This window comes from Calidris pugnax, unplaced genomic scaffold (genome assembly GCF_001431845.1).
Source record: "Calidris pugnax isolate Ruff unplaced genomic scaffold, ASM143184v1 scaffold89, whole genome shotgun sequence".
In the NCBI taxonomy this organism is placed as follows: domain Eukaryota; kingdom Metazoa; phylum Chordata; class Aves; order Charadriiformes; family Scolopacidae; genus Calidris; species Calidris pugnax.
The window spans coordinates 122142-141390 of NW_015090865.1; the positions used below are offsets into that span (position 1 = coordinate 122142).

At 38.1% G+C, this 19249-nt stretch overlaps 1 protein-coding gene across 1 annotated transcript in view; it reads right to left on the minus strand.

Moving 5' to 3' along the window:
* The window catches only part of HSPA12A (heat shock protein family A (Hsp70) member 12A), a 71248-nt gene that overhangs the window by 40169 nt on the left and 11830 nt on the right, over nucleotides 1–19249 (minus strand). The window contains exons 2-6 of the mRNA XM_014945310.1: nucleotides 14929–15014; nucleotides 12542–12669; nucleotides 6468–6654; nucleotides 5478–5582; nucleotides 2852–2968 (exon numbers count right to left, since the gene is read on the minus strand). Of these exons, the coding sequence (XP_014800796.1) occupies nucleotides 2852–2968; nucleotides 5478–5582; nucleotides 6468–6654; nucleotides 12542–12669; nucleotides 14929–15014 (623 nt within the window). The remainder of the gene's footprint in view (nucleotides 1–2851; nucleotides 2969–5477; nucleotides 5583–6467; nucleotides 6655–12541; nucleotides 12670–14928; nucleotides 15015–19249) is intronic.

A 19249-nucleotide genomic window follows, 5' to 3' on the forward strand; every position in this document is an offset into this window, starting at 1 on the left:
AAAACTGTCTCTAGACACTCAGGAATTAAGCATGAGGGACAGGAAGAAGCATCTGTGAACTGTTATTCAGGAAGAAAGCGATTTTGATTCAGCAAAGTGAAGCTGTAAAGACATGCAGCTCTCTACATCCAGACTTAGTCCCTCAGGAGGCCCCGGAGAGCAAGACAAATGAGAATAAACAAATACCCGCTTCAAAGAAGTAACAATTCAAGTATAAAAAGAGTTAAGCATAAAAAAAGCACAACAAATGAGTAAATATGGGGCAGGCAGGGTAACAGCAAGAAGCAATGAGGAGCAGCTTCACATATTAGTAAGGCAATCACAGTCAAGTTTTTGTAGGTGTGAAAAAACCTGCATTTTAGAGCAGATTTCAGAGAAGGAAAATGAGTTAACATGTCTGGGACATGCAGCTTATGTCTGAGGTGACACAGATGAAGAAGTCAAATGTCTGTTGATTCCCTGTCAAATGCAAAGCTCCAAAACCCTTTCGCAGCAATATTCTGAAGAGATACAAACCAGGCCAGATTACAGCTGCCAAAGCCAAGGACATGATGTTGCAATAACCAAGATGCAAAAATCTGTGACAGCTTTGATGAACGCTCTGCAGTACAGACAGGAAAAGCTGTCACGCAGACAGAATGCACAGGATTTTGATAGGCTGGATGGAAAGCGAGAGGGAGATCCACGAGCCAAAGGGAACACCCAGATTACTCAAATCAGAGAGCAGCACAGCAAGGGGAAGGGAGCGTGGTGGGAGCAGGTTACAAGCTCCAGGTTAGCAGTGACTTGTTTAAGGCAAGACAGAGATGAGGGGATGTCAGAGTCGCGCTGAGATTCCTAGGCTCTGCAAAAGCTGATGGATGTTGAGCACAGAAGCAGATCCACAACACTTCTTACTTGACTTTATTAATTCCATGCAATATTAAGCCTTGTTTAGACAACTACTTAACCATTCCGGAAAGGCTGGGCTTTATGTTGTGACCCAGTGACTGAAGCCACTAATATTTTTGTTCTCTTAGAGCTACGTCATTTGCAACAGATTACTCAAGCAAATTTCCACAGCTCATTAACATTTCCCACTAGTTAACTCTCAGCATACACTAGCCCTTGTATCTCAGTGTGTCTCCAGTAACAAAGTTCCTACCACTGCTTTTTCACCGTTTTCTCTACTCCATGGCCCAATTACTCTTAAGACAACACGCTCTCCTTTGCATGATGCTTTCATGTTCCAGTAGCCAGCAACAAGGGCCTCATCTTCTGATCCCTCTGTCCATACTGGTGTGAGGGACGTGTTGGACCCAGCAACAGGAATCCAAAAGACTGGATGGCAATGCAGATCTCTGTTTCCTGCACTCTTTTTCTTCATCCACATTACTTGAGAAAAGAAATCCACTGTGTGTCAAATAAACATCAATTATTTCCCTAAACTTAGGTTTTCCTGCTATTGATCACACACACCAAGTTAAAAGCCTTGTCAGTCCTTGCTATTTATCAAGCTTGCCGATAAAAGTACACAATCACAGACACAACCACAGACACAGACACTAATTAACAACATTCCATTGTGCCACAAATGAGAAATGCCAAGAGATCTACCTTACCCTGCCCTGCTCCTTACCCAGCTCCCAGTTCACGAGCACACATGCACACACACGGACAGCAGGCAGACAACAATATACAGAGAGAATGAATGGGTCTCTAGTGTTTCAGATTTACCTAAAACCGTGTCCTTCCATCAGAACTTTAAGAGTGTTTTGCTTCTGGCACTAGCATTAGCAATCCCACAATAAAGACTGTTAAGAAAAATGTTGCTCAACATTAGAGATAGTTAGAAACAGAGAAAAATCTGGGTGCTTCCCAGGAGCACTCTGCAAATTACTCATGACTACTAGGTATTTTACAAACTGGGTACTGCAAAGCTGCTGCCAATGGATTACGCAAGTCTCTGACCAAAAATAAATAAAACAAAATGGAAAATGAATATCCTGATGAAAAGAAGGTGTACATCTCATGTATCAAAGACGCAAACTGAATTTGAAATAATAGGACATGCATATGGAAAGGGCACATATTTGGGGAGGCTGAGGTGAAAGGGTTAAATGCAGATAAACCTCTAACTGATGAAAATAACATTTGAATTTAATTTTATATCCAGACTATCCGGTTCACAGTCCTTTCATTCCTACTGTGGGAAAATGGGAACTGGAAAAAAAGTCCCACTGAGGAGGCTCTTTGCTTTCACTCCTCTTCCTTTTTTTTTTTTTTTTTTAATTAAAATTTTTGTGGGTGCTAAATTGGTGTTTCTGCTGAACACTCCTCAGTTACTCATAGACTCTGATTTTTCTTGTTTGGTGACAGCTAATTCAGAACCCATCACTGGGCCAGATTCACTCGGTTGTTCCACTGCATGAAATTCAACAATTCTGTTGAAGCCTTTTTTTTTTCCCCCCTTTCTTTTTTTTTTTTTTTTTTAACTTAAAATGTCTGTGATGACCTAAAAAAAATAACAAAACAAAACCATGTCCAGTATTTTAAAATCAGCTTTCCCTTGAGCCTCAAAACTGCATCTGATCCACGTGCACTGAATTCAGCAGGAATACAGTGTACAAGATGACTAAAACATCGGAGTCTGCAGTGAGGGACAGCAAGAAAATGGCATTTAAGAGGTGAATACGTATGACTCAAAGCTACTGCTTGGTAGAGTTGACTTCTCCTTCAATGTTTCTAGATTCTTTTCTACACCATTTTTAAATAGATTCTACTGGAGCTAATTGTCCCAAATACAGTTTACCATTTAGCCAATCAACTAGGGGTTTAAAGGGGCATTTCTAGGTCCAGCCTGTCCTCTTACCTTGTAGGCAGCTTGTCTCATGAACTGCTTTGCAGGCTGCTTCCAAATAGCAGGCACCGTAATCACCCATCTTACTTCAGTGTTTTCAAAATCCGAGCCTCCTTGGTCACTGAGCTCCTAAATGAAAATAGAAGTGAATGCAAAATGATGGTTGTCAGCTTTATAAGAAAACGTTATTTTCTGCTGGCTCCAGTAACAGTAACTTTCTTTTCAATTTTTTCACTGTTACACCTATGCTACAAATCAGAATTATTGCCAACCTGTCAAAAATGCTTTACTGTGCTAAAAGCTGGGATTCAGGTTGATGCCTTCTCAAGGAGGCCTATAGAAAAGTTTACTGCTTAACGTGAAGTAGAAAAGTTAGTTTTTCCAAAAGCAGCTCATGTACTGCTGAATATTACAGAACGTTTATGTACATTATTAGTCACAGTGTGGGATTTGCTGTTAGCTTGAAGAATTCACACTTGCATCTTGATTAAGATGCAGAAAAAATATTTACAGTATCACTGATGAATATTATGTTTTACAATCTGGATTTTTCAATGACTCCTTTATACCTCACTTACCTTTAAATCAAATTTTTACAACTCAGTTAACAAGGGGAAGTTAAAGTTAAACCCTTTAAAAAATGACTGATTGCTCCTTGAAAATTTTGCTTCAAGCAAACATTCAAGACTAGTTTAGTTCTTTTATTGTCCTTTTTTTTTTCCCTTAAAAAGAGGAAAGTCTGTATTGCATTTGCAAATTAGGTGATATACTGACATGTTTTGGGAAAGGTTCCAAGTAAAATGTCACTACCATATGTCCTATCTAAATTTCCATCCAAACAGGGAGAGGTTCAGAAAGGTGAACAACGGGCCTTTAGAATGTATAAAAATGTTTCTGCATGTGCTGTGCCAAGGTGTTGTATTTGTTTAGTTATGCTGCAGTTCAAAAATCCATGCTGGAAAAGTAGTACCTTTATGCTGCACAGGGCACTAGCAACGGACAGATTACAGTCCAAAGTAACACTTCATTTACATCACTTGTCTAATTAGTTTCAGCATGCAATCACAAATCACAGGATTTTATTTATTAACATCTATAAAGGATGTAGCCCTGAACAGGCAGCAGAGCAAATATATTGGATTGTACCCAACAGCACTCATATTCGCTAAGAATTTCCCCAGACTATGCACAGGTTCAAGCCTGTGACTCCAGAATCAACCCCAAAATCCACTTAAACCCAGTCTTGGACAAGATGAGGATTCTGAGTTGTAACGACAGGATTATTTCCCTGTAGCCATAAAGGACAGACTGAGATCTCACAGAGAATAAATTAAACCCATTCAAAGTAGGTTAGTTTTTTAACAAGCCTATTTTAAACAATGCTTGCTTGAATGAAGATTGGGATCCGACCCAGCGCTACTATTGCTTACGTTGATGTTACGGTGGTGCATTTGAAGCCAATGTGTACTTAAGTCACATTTGACTGTTCACATGAGATTTTAAATCTCAAAAACTGTCTACTGGGGACACGTATTTCACGGGAGAACACAAAAACCAAACTTGTGACCCAAGAAGAGTACTACAAGAAATGAGTATTGTAACATTTCAAATGGGAAATGGAAAACAAAATGCATTTTCCCTACCAACATGAGCCACAGTAGGGAACAAAAGAAAAAAGAGGAAAAAAACAAACAAAAAAAAGCAACATAAATGGAGGCAGTACATCAGAACACAGTATGATTTTAAAAATTAAATGTCTTTCTTACTTTTTGGTTCTCTCAAATGCTTGTTAGATTTTCTGCATAAATGTGCATTCAGGATTAGAGCAACCAATTAACATCTCACAGCACAACAACATGAGATTCACCCTGCAAAGGGTCAGCACGGGGCCAAAATACCGTAGTCTGATGGCAGCTCTTTGACACACACACTACAGTTTAGCTGTGTAAATCAGAATAAAGGAGCTCTGTGCACAGGTAGTTAAATTGGTCTGGATAATGGTTAGCTGCCTTGTACACCTCAGCAGGTCATCTTGGTAGAGACTTACAGTGAAATTCAAGCCACCAAATTGTAAAGGAGCTTTTAATAATCTTTCTATTACAAATAAATCCAGCTCATCCAACTTCCCTTTGCTTAATCAGTGAAGACAAAGTCAGGTTGAGGGAGGAGACATCAGCAGGTGCCCACCCTACTGCGTGTCACAGTGCCAACTCTTTAATGTGAGAGAGAACCTTGCACGGACACAGAACAATCCACCGTCCCAGCAGGAGAAGTGTAAGGGACAAGGACAGGAACCAGCCTCAAATTTAATTCCTGAGCTTCAGCTCCTGCACTTTTAAATTTTCTTTTCAAATAAATGGTTTTTTCATGAAAAAAAAAAAAAGGCAGTAGAAAATATTTAAGCCAGTAAGAAGATACTCAGAACTCTGCATAATGGTGATACACATGCAAGGGGAAACCACTTCAGGCTACTGTGATCCCTCCAGAGTCCACAGCCTGCCTAGAGTTTCTACAGCTGCCTTGGTTTGTTTACATCAAATACTACTGAGGTCAAAGTTTGGCAAGGTTAGAAGTGTTAACATCACATTTATACCAGTTATAAATACAGAAAAATCCAGATAAGGAAGCATTATCCTACCTTTAATGCCTGTTCCTTAAAGAACTGCAAAGCATAAGCAAATATCTCAAGTGCTTTGACTTTTTTGCCATTTGCAGCTGTCAGTTCTGTCTCCATGGTAAGATTCTACATGAAAGAAAATAACTGGAAGTTATTAAAAGGAAAAGGTAAACATAAAATTAATTCCCACTTCTTGAGAGGAGGGAATTCTTCATCCACCTGGCCAGGAAAAAGTGACAAAATTGTTCTGAAGAGGATCTAACTCATCATTTGAATTTCCTGAAGCATGACATTTGCTGCTTATTTTAGACTTTGTTTTTAAGCACCTACCATGTCTACAAATACTACAAGCAGAGAGAGAAATATGGACTAAATATCAAATAATTACTTTAAATGTATTTGTAAGTAATTAACAAAGCGGCATATGCAAAATCTATAATCCAAGTTATAAGCATAGATTTTTGGCTTCCCACCAACACATGAAACCAGAAAAAACCTCAATACAGAAAGTACTGGCCAAGTCCCAAAACTCTACAATGACTTAGTTTAAGAAACAAGTATAATCAACAGGAATAATGTCAAATTATCAATATGTTTTGCACTTGCAGTTTTGATAATGAACCCTGGCTAAATTTGCTCCTCTGCACTAGAGCTCAGTATAGCTCTTCTATTCTACTTCTGCTTTCTGAGTAAATTTATAGAACGAACTGACCTCCTGCAGAGTCCCTAGACAGCTACGAATTTCACCCAGGAAAATTAGGACATGAAGATCTAAGCAAAGCAGATACTGAACTTTTAAGATCTAGAAAGAAGGCTGGCAAAATACACTTGCCAAATACAATGAGAAGAAAATTAATCATAATGTTAACCTAAAGTTTAATTTACTTTATTTACTCTCTAAACTTAAAAATAAGAGCTGCTTCATGTCTAGGTCACAATCTTTAGGCAAAATCTAAAAGGTGATTTGAGTAGCAAATGAACAGTTATCCAAGAGAGATGGTTATTACTTACACCAGTGGTATGTAGCTTCATCTTAAACTTTTCAAAATACAACCAGTGCTTTGATTCCGTGGGATCCAAGTCATGGTAGAAATCTCTTGCTGCATACCCAAAGCTATGGAACTTTCTCTCTGGTGTTAGGAGGATTGTAGTTGGTGTCTTCTGATTGGATACACCTGGATCTCCACCTTCCCATCGTCTATCCAACAAGTGAAACAGATTCAGTAAATGATACTAAAGTTTAGAGCAGCAGAAAAAAGAGTATATCTTGAGAAAAACAATCTGGGGACAGATTGCACACACTGCTTTCCCCTCCAAAGATACTAATTTTAATCCTTATAATACCAAAACCAAGTGGTTTTACTCACAACCAAGAAAAGAAGGGTGTAATTTTCATTTTAGACAATTAATTTTGCACTTAGTTGTATAATTTTTAAGGACATAATCATACTCTGTCTTTGATAAGAGTACAGGTTCCCTAAGTCACACACAATCGAAACAGAATGAATCCTATGTTTTCAAACTAAACATACATATATAATAAATATTGTGAGGGAAAAAAATCAAGTAATTATACAAGAATACTATAAATCAAAACCTGAATCCTTAAAATGGCCAAGCAGACTTCATGCATGCTCACTTGTATGGGCTACTCTTCCCCATTTTGAAACAGGGACCTGTTTAAATCAGCTGCACACCCCTGAAAAGTTGGTTAAACCCCTGCTCCTGTCCCAGAATGCTCTCTGCAGCACGATGAGCCAGTTCAACCAACACGTGAACATGTGCCTAATTTCCTGGACACCTGAAACTGTCTGCAGATGTTGAGCTCTCCACGTTGCACCCTCCACTCACCTGAAGTTGATGGATTTTGTGTTTTAAATGCCCAAAATGCTGTAAAAATTTTAGTCTGTCAAAAATAACCCCATCCCTCAAGTATCTTACAGGCACCAACACATTTCCTTGACTACTGTCCATTAAAGTGGTGAATAAATCATTACTGTTCTTCTTCGCCCCATATACAAGTCCTTTCAGCATGGGAAACAAACACTTACCAGAAAACATTTTCTTAAAAAGGCATCAGTGGAAAATCTGCTTTATGCTCTCAGCCATAACCATAACGCAGCTCAAAGAGGAGCCAAGCGAAGATCACATGAGCAACTGCATTCATTATTAAACCACATGTTGATTGCTTTTTTCTAAAGATAGCAAAACACACTTTCATAGTATACTACTGCCAAAGTCCTTCTTGTGAAGCACAAAAAAGATTGCTTTGTTCTGCGAGACTTATGTGACATAGGAAAATTATGTAGAAAAAAAGTATCTTCTTTTCCATTTCACTCTGAGAGACAGTTGAAGCAATTGAAAATTAATTGACCTCCAGAACAAGGCAGACAATTGACATGGAAAACTGCAATCTAAGGGGTTAATAATTGGCAAAGTATCAAGGAACAGGATCTTCTAAAGTGCTGGGAATCTTTCAGACCCTTCAACTAGGCAAAACAGAACAAAATCTGCCCTTTTTTGCCCCAGCAGCAGCGATGGCAGGGAACCACGTCTCTGAATTCACTTCAGTGTAGAGAGCAATTCCACTGCTCTGAAAGCAGAAAGAGCAGAATGAGAAGTGGAATGTTTTCCACCTTCATCCACTTTCCTAAACCTCTGTAGCCCTGCTGCTCAGCCCCTGAGCTATTATCTGCCGGCAAGGGCTCTGCTCCAGGTCATTTCTTGTAACCTGCTGCTAGAAACTTACTTGGTCAACTCCAAAAGCTTTGAGTAGGTGTTACAGCAAACATATGGTTCCAATGAGAAGAAGCTGAGATTCCACAGCCCATGAGCAGAAAACACTGCCTATTTCACCAGATTGTTAAATCCCACACACCCGCTGCAAGCAGAGAGGAGACAGACTGGTATCGGTCTTGCTTGGAATCATTAATGATTCATTCTGAGTCACTGGTGGGAAATTCCATAAATAGGATGTGGCTAATAACAATACTCCTTTATTTTTCATTACGGCGAGGCACATTTTCTCTTTCCGGAATAAGTACACTTGAGGTGCAGTTTAAATAAAGACAAATCGATGCTCAGTGTTACGCTGAAATTTTCAAAGCCACCTAGAGAATTGGATGTTCACTTCCTGAGGAGTTTCTGATGGAAACTAGATCCAGTTGACTGCTCAGCAAGTTCGAAAGCTCTCAGCCTTATTACTGTTCAGTCACAGAAAGAACAATAAGGAAGGGGAAGTTCGACTTTAGCATTTGCAATCAGAGCTTGAAAAATATGTGACATCTTCTCTAGAAAGAAGCAGCTGCAGCCAAAGGCACGTGCATGTAACTCCTGCCACTCCTCAAGTGAAGCCCCAGCCTCACTCCAGATAGTGGAGGCTTCCAGCCAGTAGGGCCAGGACTTCAAGACTTTCATTTGCAGTTTTATTCTATGGTTCCAATACTACAAATGAGGGTAACAATGCTCTTAGGAAGAAAAAAAAAAAAAAAAAAAAAAAACCTACTAAAAGCATGGCCAAATACAAGCCAGCAGTACTCTAAGTGCACTTGGGAGATGTTTTCTCAAAGCAGGGTCAGAGCTAAAAACTCTATTCAAGCAGAACCCACGGTAGATTTCTGCCTAAATTCAGACATATGAGACCAGTTCCTAGGATGATATAAAGTGGAGTAGCTCAACAGAGCAGCATAGACCCATTTATAGCTGCAGAGAAGCTGACTGCATATTAGAAGTGACAACAGAGACAAGAGGAAAGGTAGTGGGGAAAGAATCACAAGGTTACACTAAGGTTAGAGAAATGCCCTTCCTTACACATGGACCTGGCCAACAGACAGAGAAAAGAGAGTGATCTGCAGAGCGATGAGAATTTGATCCAGAGCTGCAGTGTAACAGTCAAGGAAACAAAGCAGCAGGGTCATCAAAACGCAGCCGAACGCCACTGGGAGTGTGCTTGCAGAAGAAAGACAAGTAAGTGTCTGCCAAGAGCTACAGTCCAACAGGGAAGAGAAGGACGAGGGGAAATCTGAAGGTAGAAGTAAAGTTACACTGAAAAAAAGACCACCTTCTCCCTCCTTGCAAAAACAGGCTGCAATTTGTTTCATAAACATATGCGTTTATCCATTTATTTTTCTCCATTTGTGAAATACTTACATTCAGTTTGTTGCTATTTAACCAGCAGCTGAAACATTTATAACTTCAAGAAAGTGCACATAAATCAAAAAGGAGTTTTCAAAATTATGTAAAACCTCACGTATTGCCTTCAAAGGAGACATTATTAACTCGGTTTACAGCACCAAACTATCTTTTATTATGGCTCTGTCACTGCCAGACCCTGAAGTGCTCACTGAACTGATGGCCAGGCTGTTCATAAGCATTCACTCAGCCACAAGGGACGCAGAAAACAGAACTCATTGTAACACACACTTCTACCCTGCAACAAGAGCCTGAAGGTGACCACAACCATCTCTGCAGAAGCCGTGAGGAACTAGTAAGAGTTGAAAGGTGTGAAATATTACCTAAAATTGATATAACAGTAACTAATGTTATGCAATCAAGGTAAAGTCACTCATCCATCATCCAGAAACACGTGCCCATCTCTGAAAGCGCGCTTTAGTCTACTGAAGGGAGTGAGGGTACTCTCACATTTGAAGCTAAGCATACGCTTCAAGAACTTTCTTAGGTCAATGCTTATAAATTCAGGTTTTTTAGACTGAGCATCACAGCAAATAAACACACAGAGTCAAAAACATGACTTTGTCTACTAATTACACAACTTTGCTGACACAGCCAAACTTGGTACTAAAGCCTTGTGTGTTCACTCTTTTCCAATGTAAGACTTCGTAATTAAATCCATCTTACCCTTCATTGAGACATTTACAGAAAAGCAGCTTTGTTAAAAGGCAGTCAGAAATCTAAATGTCTGGAAAGGATCAACACTAAGGAGTGAAGGTGGAAAAATGTTAGGAAGCAAAGAGGACCATGCATCATTGGTATGCTTTATTTTAATGTAAACATTCTCGAGTGCGGGCGGGAAGTTACATTTACTCTGCTGAAATATTTGTAAGTTATGCTACATGTAAGCCTCATTATATACAGAGTTTGAACCTCTTAATACCTTCTGAGCTACTGAAGCCTTATTTTGATACATATACCATTCTTTTCATTGCATTTCTTTATTTCATGTTAATTTTTATATATATATAAATGTTATATACACTATTTCATAAGTTAGTTGCAGCTATACCTTCCCCAAAATCTTTCCTTAACAGCAATACTATTTGAAAAACAAAATTTACAAAATCACTCTTGGTATTAAAATATTTTCCACTGTTTGAAATACCTGTTGGAAATCTGAATACACCCGTGTCCCCCTGTGTCACACCACCCTCCTCCCCCTGATAAGTTCCTCTTTTCTGGCTAGAAATATATAAATTATTTCATATCTTTTTACGTCAGTATCTCATATAATATCTACACAGGTCTGAAATCATAATCATGCTACCATTATTGCATAAGGAACAAAATATGGTGCTTTGAACCATAAGTAGTAAAAGGTCCATAAGATTTGGAATATGCTATCAGCTGGCCACGCAGCACCCAGATTTCAATGTCCCAGTGAGCCACAACAGGAAGCTTGGTACCCTGGAAGCAGACTCTAGTCTGTAATTTACTGCAGTATAATGTGAACCCAACGGCAAAAAATCAGGTCCTAAGGTAAGATTTTGAGTCCTAAGGGCTTAAAGGACATCCCTAGAAACAGCAGAGAATTCCCACAGTGAAGTCTCCACAGAGGCTATAGGAACAACACAGTATATAGGATTTAGGCTCGCTCAGGTGCAGCTTCAGAGATGTCTTCCCTCAGTTTAGCCAACTTCTTCAAGAAATGTGATTAATTATTTTTTGTCAACAGAGAACAGGAATTGATATACATGGATTCTGACTCCACAGCCCTGTAACCTGGCTGAGACAGTAACATACAGCCTGTCCTTTGACAGGATGCATTCAGCTGGCATCTTTGTTTAGAAAACCAGTACATCACACTGGACTACAGCAAATGACTCTTTTTGCCCTTTTGTTCTCAGTATCATAGTGCTAAAACAGTAGCCTACCTACTGCTGTAACAGCAGCCTTGGTTAGAACTTCTATGGCTAAGCTTTTCATACATACCCTGCTTACATCTGAAATTGTCTATATCTTGGGTCTTGTTACAATACAGTCATCTTAAAGATACTTTAATAAGAATTTCATTTTAAATTATATTTAAAATATCTTTAAATTAAATTATATTTAAATTATATCAATAAGCTTTTCATTATAAAAAATATTTTTAAAAATAAAAAACATTATAAAATGGTTTGTAGGGCAATCCATAACAGTTTTTGCATTTGTGATTACATTAGATTTATATGCATAAATTTATACTATGTTGAATTTATCAAGGAGTTCAAATTTTAAAAAAAGCCCTACATAGCAGCATCTAAAATCTGTCCTTTACATACATGTAATACAGAACAGAGTTCACATCAAACCTTAATTTTCACATTCATGCCTTTTGATTGCTTTTTTCCCCCAGTATCACTGATTCATTACCAGGGATTTGATTCAATTTTTATGCTAAAAAGCTTAAATCAGTCAAATGAGCGATCAGTTTCTGGGTGCAAGTAACTAAGCACTGTGCATGCAACTCTGTACAAGCATGATTCCGGGAGATGGGCAGCTCCTGGGAAATGCCATGACCCTTAATAAATGTGTAGTTCCTCTCAATCTCTGAGATAAGGCTTTAATAATTGACTTAATAATTATCACTACTCCCTGAGCAATTCTAAATACTCACTGATCCCTCTTTTTACTCATGTCACCTTGTAAACTCAGCAAAACAGCAGACAGGGGACATGTTTACATTGATTATTAAAGCAAATTAGAATACAAAAAGATGCAACAAAAAAGTATAACTCTGAGATAGGTATACACTGTGGCAACACTAGACCAATGTAGACACTTCAGGCTCCTGCAGAAAATATCTATAGCTACTGCAGACAATCCATGGCATCACGATCGAAAACCAAATGCTGCATTGCAGCCCTTACCTCATTACATGAATACATTCTGGTTCCTTGGTGAAGCTGTAGGCGTAGCCACTGGATGTTGTGCCAAAATCAATAGCCACAACAACAAGAAATAACTGTTCTACAGCATCATCTGCATCAGAGTCCTTCTGTTAAACAGCAGAAGCAAAACAGACACTGAGTCACTGATTAGAGTAAGTGTAACCTATTTTACCCTTCAGTATTTCTGCTCTCTGAGACATACATATCTTTTCAGTGAAAATAAGGACTTCCCTAAAGCTGCATTTCTGACCAAAATTGATACCAGAAAACTTCACATTCAAATGGAAGTGGAAATTCAGTATAAAACTCAATATATTTGCTGGAGCCTTTTAGAACTAACCTGCTGAATCAAGAGTTGCCTTCATATACATTTCTTGAAATCGCTATTATCCTGTATCATTAAAACTTACGGCTAAACACTAGGTTATTAGTTTGGGGGCTGGTTTGTCTTCTGGGTTTTTTTTCTTAAATTGATCAACTGAAGAATATGTTTACGTCCATCAATGTGGTATATTTGGAATTTATTTGGTGGTTTTAGGAGTTAACTATATCATAACCTTGAACATGATGTATTACTAACTTTCAAAACTAGTGGAGACAGAACAACCTAAAATACAGCAATAAGCTGTATATCTCATGATAATTATTTATTTATGAAGAATTTATGTAACACTTATTTTGAAAGCACTATATGCATTCTTCCTCCTGCCTGTGATAGAATGAGGAAAGCTGTTCAGCTGCTTTTAGTGAATCTGAATCCTCCTTTTACCTGCAATACTGCAGTCCCTGAAAAGCACAGTCAAGGGCAACATGTGAATGTTAACTAGAAGAGCTGGAAGGGTTATGGCCCAAATCCTAATGACGTGATATAAAGCACAATGTGAATAAGCAAGGAATTGTACCACTCCCCAGTATCCTGTTGCCTATCAGAAATCCTATATAAAGGAGTAATAAGCAATGAACTGCAAGGAACTGCTGCTCACATGCTGATGGTGGTTACAACTCTGGCAGCTCAGCAGGTCAGGAGGAGAAGAAGCTGGAAACACTGGTGACAGGGCTGGGTGCTACAAGCAGGCAGATAGTGAAGGGGGGCAATACATCCACCTGCACACGTCTCTTGCAAAATCACCATGGAACAAGACCTGTTGACGTAATACTACACAGCTCAGGTCTGAATCATCCACCACTGCTGCTCAGCATGTACCCTCAGAAATGTTCTGAAGGAATTGTTATTATCTTTTACAGAGGAACTGCCAAATGCCCTCACTCTATGAGCAGTGTTCCATCATCATCATCCTCCTCACGTATCTCCATTACTCCATGCCTGGTACTCCCAGTACTTTCTATTGTATCCCTACATTTTTCAAGATCATCCCGTAGGCCTGCTATTTAAAATGGAGAAACAAGAGTAATAAGGTTTGATCTCGAATAATGAAACACTTGTTTGGATTTTCCTAATAAATCTTTTCAACTAGAGCAATATGTTATTTATATGCCTTCCTCAAAGAGTTTAAGGAGCAAATCAAACTGAAAGAGGACATAAATTCATCAGTAACACAGAAATAAAAGGGAGAAGTGCTAGACTATAGGGAGAAAAAAAGGGAATAAAAGCTAAAATTTATGAGAGAGAGCTCTGGAAATCCTGGAAAGGGATGTTACACAACTCTGAACTTGATTCAGAAAGCTAAGGAAGAAATCTGACAAGGGTAGCAATATGTTCTGAACATGACCCCATGCAATATCAAGAAATACGCCGTGCATATACTGTGTTACAGGTGATCTTAAAAGCAGATGTGACTCAGTTGTAATGGCAGTTTGGCAACAAAATGAATGTGACTGCATATGAAGTTAAAGCACACTACCTTTATGAATGACTGTCTTGCTTCTAAAAACTAACAGAGGTGGCTATTTTCCTCAAGAAACTAAACCAGTTCTATTTTGATCTCTCTAAAATGAAGGAGATTCTTTTCTCTGGGAATGCGGATTTTACTGTTGAATATCATATATATCCTTCCCTTTTTCCTGAACAAAATGAGACTCTTCAGGGGCTGCCTAAACATATCAGTGATAAAGACAGGGACACAACTTGGGAACCTTGAGGATCAAGAAGCCCCTGCGTTTGATATAAAAATATGCAGGAGCAAATCTATTAGCTCGGCAAGTAGGCACAAAAAAAAAGCTAAACTAGGACCCCAATAAAATGAATGTCACCAACTCCGGTGTATCCAAATTTCACTTAAGACTATGGATAGCATAAAAGGAATCACTATGCAAGGAAATGACAATTTTCTAAAGAAATTACGTCCCACCGAACAGGCAGGAGAAAGTAATGTCAACATACAGTATGTTAAGAGTACATTTCTTACCACAATATGTGATGGAGACAGTGGAGTTATTCCAGGGTCTCCCAAACTTTTGGCTGGTGATGAGTAAGCAGATGTGGAAACTGCATCTGAAAGGAAACAATTTTTCAGTGTCAGTAAACAGAATGAGTAGATAGGACAGTTGCTTTGCAAACTTCTACACTATTTTCCTGTTGTAACAAATCTGCTAAAAAAGAAAGCAAATTCCACAGCTGCCATGTAAAATATTTTTTTTGCACTTACAACATGCTAAGACACAACAACTGCAGTTTTGGTTTTAAAATGTTTGTCTGACCATCATGACAAACCTTCATTATTTTGTCTGCTCCATCACCATGTATAATTTTAAGTCTTCCTAAACATATTCAGAAGCCATAGTTAATACAAGCAGCTTGAACACTAAACACTCACATTAATGGCCTAACATTTAGATGTGTGAATGTGGAAACTAAACACAAGTTGTGAGACCAAAAAAGACAGACTCATTTTGAGAGAAAAAGAGAAGTTGATATCAATTTGACAAGGCAGTAAGAATAAGTTGCAACTACTCCATCGTGAACCTTTATTCTGAAGCTTTCCCAATACTGTCTCTGCTTTTATTCTTTAATACACTCTGCACTGAAACATCTTGCAGCTGTTAATATTACTGCAGGACAGAATCCAGCTGGGAAAAAGGAAAGTATTATTAACAAATCATCAAAGAAATATTTGTACCCTGCACACAATACTGAAATTTCATTTAAAGGAACATACCAAATGAGTGACAAATACGGTAATGCATTATTTGTGTTTTTCCTTCTTATATTTACCCTATTGATGACAGAAAAGGAAACGGCTCATTAAAATGATTAAGCACTGATGACACAGATGGATTTATATAAAGTATATTCCTCTTACAAAGACGGCAATAGTTCATCAAAATGGAACGTAGAAAAGGTACCACACACCCTGTCCATGCTACACCCCTCTGCCCCCCAAAATTAAACCTTGTTTACTGAATTATCTTCTGTAGAATACAAGCTAATTATATATAAAGCAGAATTATTTAATAAGTCTGTAAAGATTAATAACCCTAATAAATACTAAATAACGCATTTCAACATATTTTTATCACCTATTTGGATGTACCACACAATAAAGTGCACACTTAAGCATAGCTTGTATTTCCTAGATATGACTGACAAGTCAGAGCATTATTCCAAGATGACACAGGAGCTGCTCTCCAAGAAAAGACCTTAGAACTCCTTAATGAAGAATCCTGTTATTCCTGGTAATCAAACAGGTGTTGTTTCCCAGGGAAGAGGCACAAACTCTGCAGTAGGCAACTAAGGGATAATCTGCCCACAGGAAAAAAATCTTCCTCCAAATCTTAATATTGGTCTTGTAACAGCATTTATTTCAGTTCAAGCTACAAATATGCCTGTTGAGCCTGATCTTCAAAAGCATTTGCAGAAGAAAAACATTCACATTTCCTATACAAGTTTTTCAAGAATACATTATGTTACTCCTCTTGTGGTAAAGTACAAAAAGCCAGAGGGCAAATGCAACAAGCACTGAATCTGCTCGGTTCGTTAAGATATATTTGGATCAGATGTTGTTATCAGCCTCAGATGCTGTTATCAGCCTTCTTTCTGCAATTTCTTCCTCTTTTCAAAACAGATTAATTTTTTTACCATCAACATGGCATTTTTCATAGAACTGAAGAACAACATTTCAGCACACACACACAAAAAAATTAGTAACAAAACAGGCTCCCTGCATCCTGCTGTCGTTCCTGACTGGACCAGAACCAGTACTTCCTGAGCAGACCAGGACATCACAATACTGACTCAATATTTTTGGAATCTGGTGTGTCTCCTCCACTCAGAAGGCTGGCTTTGGAGGGCAAAAATGCAGCCATCAAATCACTACCCATGTGAAAGCGTTTGTCTTTGTTACTAATTCTTTTTGTTACCTGTTTCAGCACCCATGTTTCAGCGATCTGTTTTCCAGCCTGTCTTCAGTTATCAGCTTGGATGTACCTTTAAAAGTTATTTATAGCTCTATATGCAACTCAGAAAATCCTGTGTGACAGTATACATATTTTTTTTTGTCTCTCAGAGAGCAGTGATTAAATAAGCAGTGCAATATTCATATTCGTCTGGTGAAACTGTGCTAACTTAGGTGGTGTTCTATCAAGAATTTATTCAACCCTGTTAATTTGTGATAATCTAGAGGTGTAAAATGTGTGTAAAAATACACTTGCTGTATCCATAAGTATAAAAATACTTGATAACAAATAAATAATCTTAAGAAGAGATCAGAGGTCTGTCTTGGGTACCCATAGAAAATACCGCTTAAAACAAAAAATGGTCTTAGATATTTTCATTGGAAATCTTTAAAATAAATTTTCCATTTCAGCTTCAGAATGCTCTTGAAGCCTTAGGCATAAAGGTTGGATTTGTGGAAGCGTTGTTAACCTTTTCTCATTCTCATCAACTGCTCAGCTCCACTGGAAGGTTAAGCTCTTGGTGATTTGTCAGTATTTTTTTTGACCAGAAGCAAAAAAAATCATTCCAAAACCATGGCCACTCTGCACTGCATTCACTGCTGCTCCTGAAAATACCCAGTTAGACAAAATAATCCCACAATGAATCCTACATGCCACCAGCCTAGAGTTCTGTTCAAATAGAAGGAACATGAGGGAAAGCAATGCCTATAAAGTATCAAAGTAGAATTTGAACCAAACCCTTCAGTTACAGTGATTCTGCAGAGTTGCTATCCCGTTGGCACAAGCAGCAGTCGCTTTACATTGCAACCCGTTTCATGAGACTAACAACTAATCAGGTGCAATAATTGGGACAGCTATAATTGTTACAATGTAAGTCAGCTGTTAAAAGAGGCCCTGACATTACCAAAGAGCTCGCAGAGCTAATAAATGAATGAGTGTAGTTCAGGATTCTGGGAAGTGAAGAAGTCATTTATCAGAGCAGTTGGCATTGACAGCAAACCGTGTGCAAGCCAGGCACCCTGGACTTAATGCCAAGAGTTCTTCTAACACCTAGTGAAATAGTTGTTAAAACCAATTGAAATAGGAAATTTGTAACATTACACTGTCTACCCTATCTAAAGTGAAAGGTGTTAAAATATACTTGTCCATGTGGGAGCTTTAATATTTCGTTGAGTTAGTGTCTGCTTGGGGAAAAAATGTTCATGTGTCCCAGTTTTCACAACTCTGTTTTGAAGAGTGGTAAATGCATGGATATTCCAGGATATTTAAAAAAATCTGTTATTTCTAAAGGACTGTGATAGGTTGATCTGAAAGAAAAAGAAGCATCTGTTCCAAGCCAGAGAATGGCTGAAGGGTTGCAAGGAACCCAACTTGCAATCACAGATCAAAAAAACCCTAGCCTTTTTTTGGCTTAGCCTTTGTGAGTAAATTCCTCTTCTTAACAATTTAAAAAGATGTCCTGGAGAGTATCACGTTATTTGGAACAGTTCTTAAAAAACAAGATGGCCTATGAAGGCTTCTTTAACAAAAAACCACAATAAAGTAGTGCCCCACATAGCTCAAGTTCCCGCTTTATCTCCCATGTTTACCAAGGATCTCTAGCTGTGTCAAACTACACACTACCAAAAAAACATACAGCTAAGCAGCATGTGTTAAACAAACACTTAATTCTTGACAATTTGCACACCAAAATAGATAAAGAAATCTGATTCAGAATCCAAATTAAACTTAGTTTTCACATACTTCAACTAATATTTAAAATAATCTTTTTTCTAATTTTGATGCAAGCTGCTTGAATAGAAATTCCTTAACATGAACATTAATCTGATATATGACTGTCTATAACAGGGGTTTAGATAATTTCACTAAATTTGTGTGGAATGAATTTGAATACATAATTATAATTTGCGACTTTAGTCCTAACCTAAGCAATTGTCAAAGAACACCTTGTGCACTTTCAAGGTGACCAGAAGAGAAAGAGAAAATAGAGAAGACTCTCTTTTTCAGCACTTTTTTTAGCCTATCTGATTTGCAAATCCCCGAACAGTTACAGAACCGGTGAAATTATGAGATCAGCAAATACTGTATTAATAATGAGTCATGAGCATTATCATATTAGCTGCAATTGCTGGTTTAGCAGATTTAATTTAAATTATTTCTTCTTGTCATCTAAACACATGCAAGGGTTTATTTTCTGTGGTTTCCTGCAATAGTTAATCAGTTTAGATTTTCCTGTTTTCAGTAAATGATCAGCCAGATTCTAGATTTGCAATTTAGCTGATAAAATGCAAGGAAGGATTAACCTCTGAGTGTCACAGAATACAGAGTAAAAGC